At 48.1% G+C, this 11,811-nt stretch overlaps 1 protein-coding gene across 3 annotated transcripts in view; it reads left to right on the top strand.

Moving 5' to 3' along the window:
- Window positions 1–817: 817 nt before the first annotated feature.
- Window positions 818–11,811, top strand: part of sestd1 (SEC14 and spectrin domains 1) — a 17,616-nt gene continuing 6,622 nt past the window's right edge. For 2 of the 3 annotated variants that reach the window (XR_008832870.1, XM_056423351.1), the window contains exons 1-9: window positions 820–1,096; window positions 3,612–3,681; window positions 3,883–3,991; window positions 6,136–6,226; window positions 6,340–6,453; window positions 10,022–10,135; window positions 10,217–10,311; window positions 10,413–10,468; window positions 11,598–11,666. Coding sequence is in view for 2 of the 3 variants with exons in the window: in XM_056423351.1 (XP_056279326.1) it covers window positions 3,612–3,681; window positions 3,883–3,991; window positions 6,136–6,226; window positions 6,340–6,453; window positions 10,022–10,135; window positions 10,217–10,311; window positions 10,413–10,468; window positions 11,598–11,666 (718 nt within the window). In the remaining variant the exon portion in view is untranslated. Of the gene's footprint in view, window positions 1,097–3,611; window positions 3,682–3,882; window positions 3,992–6,135; window positions 6,227–6,339; window positions 6,454–10,021; window positions 10,136–10,216; window positions 10,312–10,412; window positions 10,469–11,597; window positions 11,667–11,811 lie in introns of all 3 variants that reach the window. The other variant, XM_056423365.1, reaches the window with a different exon arrangement.

Genomic DNA, 11,811 nt, shown 5'->3' with positions numbered 1-11,811 from the left:
TATAATATATATAACATACTGTAGGGAATTCGTGGAGACAACATTGGCTGTTCATGTATTTATATGTTCCTAAATATATTTAGACTTTTTTCAAGTACCATAATCAGGTCAAGCCAATAACTTTAATAACAGTTTGACTTTCTTTTCAAAGACCACTACGGCTAATCAATACCGCTTTAGTGTGACTATTTACTTTTAGTATGTTGATATGGTTTATTAAACAGAAACCATACATGTCAATAATTTATATTTTTTCCGTGGTCTCTGGACAAATGTTACAAATTCACTCAACAATATATGATTGAAATTATAATTATTATAGAGATACTTTATTATATAATTCCTTTATTCCAATAAACTGCATGGACAATAATTGATAGATTCAGAACAGAAGCATAGAGTATATAAAATAGATAAATCAGTCTGGCACAATAAAAGCAAAAGCCACAATAAAATAAGTCTTATTGGTCCAAGTTTAAACATAAAACATTTGTATGCATGTACGATCACTTAAATTGTTACAGTTTTTAAAATAGTTACCAAACTTTATGGATTGAAATAAGTAACACATACATATACATGTATACAGTAAGTACAAAAATAAAAAATAAATGTATTCAAGACATAATCGAAAAATGTGTTAACAAATATAAATATGTATAAGACTAAAATTGAAAATGCCCATGAGATATGACGCTTAATATTCCGTCCTCAAGCTTCTCTATAGAAAACCTGTTCTTCTGCGGCTCCTCCAGGCTTTTACTTTGAAAGTTGCTTTACCGGAAGTCCTCCTCCTCGATTGGGCTTCACTGAGGCTGCGCAGAGCCGCGAGCTCCACCGCCTGCTCCCTGTGTGCGTCCACTGTTGTTCAAAGCTACCGGAGAGCCGCCCGGGGTCTTCGGTGTTTAATGAGAAACAGATTTTTAAAATCCGCTGACGAAACAGACCGGAGGAGGAAGAGGAGGAGGAGAGGAGGAGAGGCGGAGGAGGAGGAGGAGAGGAAGAACTGCAGGAGAGACACAGGAGGAGAAGGAGAGGAGGACAGGGAGAAGGAACAAAAACCGGGACAGGATAATGCTGCGGATTTAACTGAACGGTAAGAAGAGCCGCGCGATCAATACTTATTGCTGATCGATCCCGGAGTTGTCGATAACGCGCGCGCGGGCGAGGCTGCGGGGGGGGGGGGGTGTCGGAACCGGGGCAGCCGCAGCCTGCAGCGGCTGAATGTAGGTCATTGTGTCTGCGAGCCGAGCCGAACCAAGCCGAGGTAAACCGAGCCGTGCCGGGCCGTCCTGCTGCTGCAGCCAGGCCGCAGGCAGGCAGCTGAGGAGGAGGAGGAGGAGGAGGTGGAGGATGAGGATGAAGATGAACCCCTGCTGCAAGACTGGTCTCATTTATTAAGACTAGTAATACGACTGATGGGGCTATTAATAACACTTGTATCAAATAATGTAGTTTATTAACAGCATAAAAGCAAACACAACATATTTTAAATGTTTATATATTCAAGCCCCTGAGAAATAAGTGTCTTGGTTGTAATTATTGATCGATAACAAATAATAGTCATCACATAAACAGCAACCACAAGGGTTAGGGTTAGTCAACTCTAATCATATCATCTAGTCATATGAGCAAACAATATAATGGATGAAAACATGAGGGCCTTAGATATAACTTTACTAAATAAAAGACGAGATAAAGAGAAAAGGCAGTGATTATGGCAAATTATATCAAGTCCAGTATTTAGAGGTTGTGTGAGAAACGCAGAAATGCTCCGTAGTTATGGCGTAACATCATATAAATACTGTATTTATACAAGCACATGCTATAACGTAAAGTAACAGTAGAAACAATGTAATACAACGAGGTGATATTGATAGTTAAATGCATGTGTAATATCCAAGTGTCCCAATTTATAACCTGTGAGTGAACTGGGCAGAACGATTAATAATAATAATAATAATAATAATCAGTAAAAGCAATATAAACAACACATACAGCTTCAAACTGAAATATTTCTAGATTTTATTAAATATATCCATGTCTGTGAGCTCAGCTTGAAGACTGGAAGCAGCTCTTTCCAAAGGCAACAGATCCACCAACCGACGTCTGACTCTCAGAGCGACGGATAAGAAACCAGAATATAATCCAGTGTCTCTCGTTGCATGATGAAACAATGGAAACAATGAAACTTAAGCCAGTGAAGTGCAGAGGGAGTAGAAACGGACGGCAAACCAACATCTGCGCTGACGACAGCTCAGATTATTGTGTTCATTTGTTTAATGTTTTGTTTTGTGAAGTCGGGAAAACAAACTTGAAGCCGAGCCGTACGCTGGGATCTCACCACTGAGCATGTGGACTAATGACTGAGCATGTGGACTAGTGTCCTTAACATGTGGACTAGTGTCCTTCACATGTGGACTAGTGTCCTTCACATGTGCACTAGTGTCCTTAACATGTGGACTAGTGTCCTTCACATGTGGACTAGTGTCCTTCACATGTGGACTAGTGTTCTTCACATGTGGACTAGTCTCCTTCACATGTGGACTAGTCTCCTTCACACGTGGACTAGTGTCCTTCACATGTGGACTAGTGTCCACTAGTCTCCTTCACATGTGGACTAGTCTCCTTCACATGTGGACTAGTGTCCTTCACATGTGGACTAGTCTCCTTCACACGTGGACTAGTGTTCTTCACATGTGGACTAGTGTCCTTCACATGTGGACTAGTGTTCTTCACATGTGGACTAGTGTCCTTCACATGTGGACTAGTGTCCTTCACATGTAGGCTAGCGTCTGAGCATTTGGGCTAGTGTCCTTCACATGTGGACTAGTCTTTCATATGTGGACTAGTGTCCTTCACATGTGGGCTAGCGTCTGAGCATTTGGACTAGTGTCCTTCACATGTGGACTAGTGTCCTTCACATGTGGACTAGTCTTTCATATGTGGACTAGTGTCCTTCACATGTGGGCTAGCGTCTGAGCATTTGGACTAGTGTCCTTCACATGTGGACTAGTGTCCTTCACATGTGGACTAGTGTCCTTCATATGTGGACTAGTGTCCTCATGTGGGCTAGCATCTGAGCATTTGGACTAGTGTCCTTCACATGTGGACTAGTGGCATTCACATGTGGACTAGTGGCCTTCACATGTGGGCTAGCGTCTGAGCATTTGGACTAGTGTCCTTCACATGTGGACTAGTGTCCTTCACATGTGGACTAGTGTCCTTCACATGTGGACTAGTGTCTTTCACATGTGGACTAGTGTCTTTCACATGTGGACTAGTGTCTTTCACATGTGGACTAGTGTCCTTCACATGTGGACTAGTGTCTTTCACATGTGGACTAGTGTCTTTCACATGTGGACTAGTGTCTTTCATATGTGGACTAGTGTCCTTCACATGTGGACTAGTGTCCTTCACATGTGGACTAGTGTCTTTCATATGTGGACTAGTGTCTGGACTTGTGGACTAGGAACTGAGATTGTGGACTAGTGTCCTACAGGAGGACAAATTGCAGCAACTAAAAAGTGTCTCTACTTCCTGTAAATGTCACAATAAAGTTGAACTGAATATTTATAACTTGAACTCTCTTTTCATTCGTTGTCCTCCAGATGTCCAACGTTACCATGGAAGCAACCACCATGCTCCCCATCCTGAAGAAGAAACTGGCCTTTCTGTCAGGTACAACAACACACACACACACACACACACACACACACACACACACACACACACACACACACACACACACACACACACACACACACACACACACACACACACACACACACACACACACACACACACACACACATGTGAGGACTCTGTGATCTCAGTGGACTCGCCCCTCGCTCAGTAATCTCCTGACCTGTCTCTCTCCAGGGGGCAAAGACCGGCGCAGTGGTCTGATCCTGACCATCCCGCTCAGCTCGGACCAGACCAGCATGGAGGAGCTCAGCACCACGCTCAACTACCTGCTCAGCATCCCCAGGTACGTCCAGGGTCACACGGGGGGGTCTCTGTCTCTGAGTCCAGCTGTTCTCTAAGGGGCTTAAAGGACGATTCCGCTTCATGACATCTCTCCCGGCCCGAGGCTCAGACCCCTGATGATGAGATACGTCTTCTCCTTCTAACAGCTGCTTGGGAAGATGTAAAACACACATTACAAGACGTGTTTGCAACGTCTCCGTCAAACATATCGTTGGCAGCTTGACGAGTGATTCATCCCCCTCTTCTTATCCCGGCGAAGATGTCGGCAGACGCCTCCGACTCGGTTTCACTTGGACGGAATTTATTTCCTCCACAACAAATGACACCGTGAGAGATTCCTGAAGGTCAAAGATAAAAACAAGAAGCACGGAAACAAGGCAGCCGGTGGCAGACTACACACTACACACTACACACTACACACTGCACACTACACACTACACACTACACACTACACACTACACACTGCACACTACACACTACACACTACACACTACACACTACACACTACACACTACACACTACACACTACACACTACACACTACACACTACACACTACACACTACACACTACACACTACACACTACACACACACTACACACGACACACCACACACCCACTACACACTACACACTACACACCACACACACTACACACTACACACTACACACTACACACTACACACTACACACTACACACTACACACCACACACTACACTACACACACTACACACACACACACCACACACTACACACCACACACCACACACACACACACACACACACCACACACACTACACACCACACACACTACACACCACACACTACACACAACACACCACACACACACTACACACCACACACTACACACCACACTCACACACACAACACACTACACACCACACACCACACACTACACACACACACACACCACACACCACTCACACACTACACTGCACCACACTACCACACTGCACACACACACTACACACTACACACTGCACACCACTACACACACACTACACTACACTGCACTACACACCACACTACACTACACTGCACACCACTGCACACCACTACACACACTCACACTACACTCACACTCACACACTACACACTACACACTACACACTACACTACACACTACACACTACACTGCACACTACACACTACACTACACACTACACACTACACACTACACACCACACACTACACTACACACTACACACTACACACTACACACTACACACTAAACTACACACTACCTACCTCTCCTACTCACTCTCTACCACTACACCCTCCCTCTCTCTCACTCTCACTCTCTCCCTCCCTCCCTCTCTCTCCCTCTCTCTCCCTCTCTCTCCTCCCTCTCTCCTCCCTCCCTCCCTCTCTCTCCTCTCTCCCTCCCTCTCTCTCCTCCCCTCCCTCTCTCCTCTCTCCCTCCTTCCCTCCCTCCTCTCCTCCCTCCCTCCCTCCTCTCCTCTCCCTCCTTCTCCTCTCCTCTCTCCTCTCTCCTCTCTCTCTCCCTCCCTCCTCTCTCTCCCCCCCTCTCCCCCTCTCTCCTCCCCTCTCTCCTCCTCTCTCCTCTCTCCCCTCTCTCCCTCCTCTCCCTCTCCTCTCTCTCTCCCCTCCCCCTCTCCCTCTCCCTCTCCTCTCCTCCTCCCTCTCCTCCCTCCCTCTCTCTCCTCTCTCCTCTCTCTCTCTCTCCCTCCCTCTCTCTCTCTCTCTCTCCTCTCTCTCCCTCCTCTCCCTCTCTCCCCTCCCCTCTCCTCTCTCCTCTCCCTCCCTCTCTCTCCTCCTCCTCTCTCTCTCCTCTCTCCCTCTCCCTCTCTCCTTCTCTCCCTCCTCCTCCTCTCCTCTCTCCTCCTCCTCTCTTCTCTCTCCTCTCTCCCTCTCCTCTCTTCTCTCTCCCCTCTCCTCCTCTCCTCTCCTCTCTCCTCCCTCCTCCTCTCTCCCTCTCCCTCCCTCCCTCCCTCCCTCCCTCTCCCTCCTTCCCTCTCACTCTCTCTCTCTCTCCCTCCCTCTCTCCTTCTCCCTCCTTCTCTCCCTCTCCCTCCCTCTCTCTCTCTCTCTCTCTCCCTCCCTCTCTCCTTCTCCCTCCTTCTCTCCCACTCCCTCCCTCCCCTCCCCCCCCCTCTCTCTCTCAGTCAGAAGTGTAAGGCTCGGGGTTTCACCGTCATCGTGGACGGACGGAAGTCTCAGTGGAACATCGTGAAGACTGTGGTGCTCATGTTGCAGGTACAGACACCTGTTATGGACCCCCCCCCCCCCCATGTATAACTTTATGACTTCATGCCAGTCCCGTGTTTTGACCACCATGGTGACGCCTCCTCCTCCCGGCGCCGTTTCAGAACGTGATTCCGGCCGAGGTGTCTCTGGTCTGCGTGGTGAAGCCGGATGAGTTCTGGGACAAGAAGGTGACGCACTTCTGCTTCTGGAAGGAGAAAGACCGCCTGGGCTTCGAGGTGAGGCCTCACGGAGCGTGTGCTCCGGTCGCTCTGCGCGTCCTGACCCGAGCTTTGGCGTTTCCGATGTACAGTTTGTCATTAAATAAAAAGCAACAGAGGGACCGACTCTGTCATTTTGTAGCCTTCGTCGGCCCTCGGGTCGCTTTGGTCCAGATTTAAACGTCGCAGCAGCTTTTGGGTGGATGACCGTTTGTTGTTTTTAACCCTCCTGTTACCTTCAAATGTCGTAACATCTTTTACCCTGGAGGCCAGTTGGACTGCAGCGATTGAAACCTCCAGAAAGCTATTCTAATTCCATTTAGTTCCCGTGTTTAAGCGTCAGGTACGTAATGTGTGTTTGTTGATGCCTAAATAGCCCTTAAATAAAACAGTGTGTAGAAGGCTGCTGTGTAAACGTGTACATGTGCTCTAGACGGATCGGGCCCCGTCTACATCCGGGATATGGTCACGTGACACACCCCGCGGCCCGCGCTCCCGCCGCAACAGCCAACCGACTTGTGCCTCCTGCACCTCGAGCTAATCAGACTGTTTGCTGTCCTGGCTCCTCAGTGGTGGAACGAGCTTCCCACTGACATCAGGACAGCAGAAAGTCTCTACATCTTCCGTCGGAGACTGAAAACACACCTTTTCCGACTATATCTGGATTAAAACACAGATTAGCACTTCAGTGGCACTTAGATAGCACTTACTTATGGTACTTTATGTTGAGGAAATGTTACTTCCTGTATTCTTGTTGTTCTTAGTTTGTACTCTAGGTTGAAATGCACTTATTGTAAGTCGCTTTGGATAAAAGCGTCTGCTAAATGACATGTAATGTAATGTTGGCCCCTCCCCCGCCTCATGTGTGAACTGTCTGTGGTTTGCTGGTTATGTTAGAGCCCAAAACCTTTTGGAAGATTTTAAAAATTGCATGTTATAGTTATAATGATCTCAATATAATCCAAAACAACCCAAACCGATAAGTTAGGTCTTATAACATGTTGATATTTCAGCCTGGGGTCAGATTGACCCCAAAGAACACCGATGTGCACGAGTGTGTTCAGGACATTGAAAACATGTCATCATGTTTATTTTATGTTTACCCAGTTGTCCTCTTTAATTAAGGAAAAGTCGTGAAATATGAAGCAGAAAACATGATGTCAATCATATGTTTTGAGACTTTAAACATCGAATGGGGTCAAGTGGAGCCCAAAGGTAGCAGGAGGGCTAAGGACGTACGAGGAAGTGAACCGGCCTGTTCGGTTCTTTTTTGGCTGAATCCAGGTGCATTCTGGCGACTGCCGAGCTCAACGTTTCTCATGTTTCCCTGCACTGTCCGGCTCATATATCGTCTGTGAGAAGTGGTCGTAGGCGTCGACGCGCCACTCGTTGGTTTCCGGACTGCCGGTTTGAAAGTGTGGCAACAAGTGAATGTAAATGATCACGTCTGGACTGAAGGACTCAGTGGCACCTGTCAATCACCTTGTAGCCCCGCCCCCAAAACATATTTGTATAAATGGACCGTAACGTACGAATTAAACATCATGTCATCTTGAAAAGGACTTGAAGCTAGAGATTGAGACGATGTTTACTGAGGGAATACATCAAGTGAGGAGTCATTTTCGTAGATTTCTATACAACCAGAGAAATCTCCCCCTGCTGGCCATTAGAGAAACTGCACCGAGAGGCACTTCTGCACTTCACTTCTAAGAACCGGAGGTTGTCGCCTGGCTTGGCTGTGTTTTGATTCCCCACTCAGCCAGATGTTGAGAAATATTCTGCCCCCCCCCTTTCCACAGATAGTAAAGGGACTTTAAAAGGGACGTCTAAACAGCTTCTGAACCAGAAGAACCAGTGTAAAAAAAAAACGTTTTTATCGAGCTTTTGAGATAACCTCAGAGACAAAGAGTCTCTCTGTGTTATTTTGGTCCAAAAGTACACACACACACACACACACACACACACACACACACACACACACACACACACACAGAGCCAGTTCTGATAACCTTGAGCTTCATTCCCGCTTGCTGCCGGAAACCTGAGCGAGTGTCGTGGTTTTGGGCCCGCCTCCTCCTCTGTTCACGACAGACGGGTTTACCGATAGAGATCGGTCGTCGCTGTGACCCACATTTCTCCGCAGCCGGTGTTGGCTCTGTAGCCGTTGCCACGGTAATCGGGACCAAATTTGGTGGGCGTGCGGCAACTTGTAAAACTGCTCCTCTTAATAGACGTTTAGCGCGTCTCAAAAGACGCTGCGACGTTTAGGAGAGAGTGTAATGTTGGGTTTGTGATACACATCTGTTGTTCATTTTGTTTTAAAGTACACACACACGCACACACACACGCACACACACATACAGCTGCTGGAAGCGATATTCCGGTGACGGTGTTGAAATGTGACTCATGTAAACTATGGAGAGTGTGTATATACCACAGTGGTGTGTGTGTCGCACAGCTGCTCTAGAGCCTGACCTGTCGTTTGAATGAACACACACACACACACACACACACACACACACACACCGAGCAGAGTCCTATTTCTCCGACAGCAGGGAGAGCGGCTCGCTACCAGCTGTCTGGCGCTTAGAGAGAGGCCCGGAGGCCGAAGGAGCCAGTGGGCAAAAAATAGTGGAAATCCCAATTACCGATGAACGAATCTGGAGAAATGAGTCTCGGAAAACCTGGAAACGATTCTGTGTTTTTTACCTTCATTACCTTCGCATTGAAAATGTGGAAGGTTATGTTTTGATCGCCGTGTATTTATTTATTTATTTGTATGCGTGTTATTCACAGAACTCAAAAAGTATTGAACTGAATCCCATGGAATTTGGTGGGATGATTGGTTATTATCCGGGGACCAGTTGATTAGATTTTGGGATCAATCGGGTCAAAGGTCAAGGTCAAAGATCATGAACAGGTCAAATCTTCTTGAATGGCATGAAATTTGGTGGGATGATTGGTTATTATCCAGGGACCATTTGATTAGATTTTGGGATCAATCGGGTCAAAGGTCAAGTTCAAGGTCATGGAAAGGTCAACATATTTTTTTTACCATAGCACGATACATTTGTGTCCAATTGGCATGTAACTAATGCCAAAATGTTCATAATTCAATGCCCAATCTTGTGATATGCGAAGGTATGCGCTCTGCCGAGTGCCCATTCTAGTTGAAAATGTGGAAGGTTATGTTTTGATCGCCATTTATTTATTTATTTATTTGTATGCGTGTTACTCGCATAACTCAAAAAGTATTAAACTGAATCGCATGAAATTTGGTGGGATGATTGGTTATTATCCGGGGACCATTTGATGAGATTTTGGGATAGATTGGGGTCAAGGTCAAGGTCATGAAAAGGTCAAAACCTTCTTTTTACCATAGCATGGTAAATTTTTATCCAATTGGCATGCAACTAATGCCAACATGTTCATAATTCAATGCCCAATCTTGTGATATGCGAAGGTATGCGCTCTACCGAGTGCCCGTTCTTGTTTTTTCTGTTCCAGTTCCCGCGTCTCAATGTATTTAGTGAGATCCTCTTGTGTTTCATCATGTCATTAAATAAAAGTCTGACCGTCCCGTCAGGTGATCCTGGTGTCGGCCAATAAGCTGACGCGTTACATCGAGCCCTGCCAGCTGACGGACGATTTCGGGGGGAGTCTGGACTACGACCACAACGACTGGCTCAACAAGAGGCTGGTCGGTGTCGTGTTTTTTTTCTTCTCCGTCTTCGACCTCGAATCGGTTTTGAACGTGGCCCTTTTTTTCGTTCGCCGGCAGGTTTTCGAGAAGTTCACCCGGGAGTCGACGTCGCTGCTGAACGAGCTGACGGTCATCAACGACGGAGACAAGGGCGGCGCCCTGGACAAGGACAAGTACGCACACACACACACACACACACACACACGCACAGGGCTAGAGGTTAAGGTGTACCGACAGGAAGTGGGATGACGCTCTGTCTCCCTGCCCTCTGCAGGTCAGCTGACTGCGGCCTCCTGCCCTCCATGGACCCCGAGACGGTCCTCCAGACCGGTAACGATCGTCTCCTTCGTCAGGCGTGTCGGCCTTTAGTTCGTTTACTAAACACGATGTAGACACCGTCCATCGCCGGAGGATTTATTCCCTTTTTTTGCACTCCTCACTAATTGGTTCAGCGTGAGAGTGTTTATCCCTCTGAACCCAGAAACCCGCCTGCAGAAAGGAAAAGCATGTTTTCTTGGGGGGGGGGGGGGGGGGGGGCGGTGGGAATTTGGCCAAATTACAGCGTTAATCAGAGCTAGAAGCTGTAAACCCCGATCGTCAGAGTTCCGTCTTCCCGACGGTCCTTGAACGCTTCTCTTTGTGACACCAAAACGGAGCGCAAAAACATATTTTCTGTCCATGTGGCTCATTTAAAGACTCCCCCCCCCCCATGAGCCTTTTCCTTGGCTGCTGGACACGGAGGTTGTAACGATGTGGAGTTGCTCAACACGTCCTCAGAGACAAGTTGTGTGTACATGAAGATTCCATTATTTGCCAATTTTTGGTCAAATAAAAGGGAAAAAGTGCCTGAGGCTCTGAAGAGATTTGAAGTGGGCCTAGATCTGTGACGATGTAAACGGAGAGGAGGAGGAGGAGGAGGAGGAGGAGGAGGGGGGGAGGAGGAGGAGGAGGAGGAGGAGGGGGAGGAGGAGGAGGAGGAGGAGGAGCTAACTGGATGCCGTGGCTGGATGAGCGGTGGATGAACGCCGCCGTCGCTCCCTGCACCGAGCGCCGGTGTCCGCGGGCGAGGAGGAGAAGGAGGTCTTTGTCTGCGGCGCCTCCTCCTCCTCTCCCCTGCAGCGTGTACACACACACTGACGCACTATTGTCTCACATGTGCAACTGACTTTGGAATCTAAACCCCTCCCACCACTCTGCCTGTCTGTCTGTCTGTCTGCCTGTCTGCCTGTCTGTCTGCCTGTCTGCCTGTCTGTCTGTCTGTCTGACTGTCTGCCTGTCTGCCTGTCTGTCTGTCTGTCTGTCTGCCTGTCTGCCTGTCTGTCTGTCTGCCTGTCTGCCTGTCTGTCTGTCTGCCTGTCTGTCTGCCTGTCTGTCTGCCTGTCTGCCTGTCTGTCTGTCTGTCTGCCTGTCTGCCTGTCTGTCTGCCTGTCTGTCTGTCTGCCTGCCTGTCTGTCTGCAGGTCACGAGCTGCTGTCGGAGCTGCAGCAGCGGCGTTTCAACGGCTCCGAGGGAGGAGGAGGTCAGGGAGGTGAGGGAGCAGCCGTCACTCATCCAGGTGTCACCGTGTTAGTCCAGAGGGATGGAGGGATGGATGGAGGGATGGAGGGATGGAGGGATGGATGCCTTGTGTATCCGCGTCGCTCCACCGCAGGGCGACGCGGTGGCCGAGGGTC

The sequence above is a fragment of the Pseudoliparis swirei genome, chromosome 2 (genome assembly GCF_029220125.1).
Source record: "Pseudoliparis swirei isolate HS2019 ecotype Mariana Trench chromosome 2, NWPU_hadal_v1, whole genome shotgun sequence".
Classification (NCBI taxonomy): domain Eukaryota; kingdom Metazoa; phylum Chordata; class Actinopteri; order Perciformes; family Liparidae; genus Pseudoliparis; species Pseudoliparis swirei.
The sequence above is the reverse complement of the archived record's forward strand: the minus strand, read 5'-3'. Positions and strand labels throughout refer to the sequence as shown.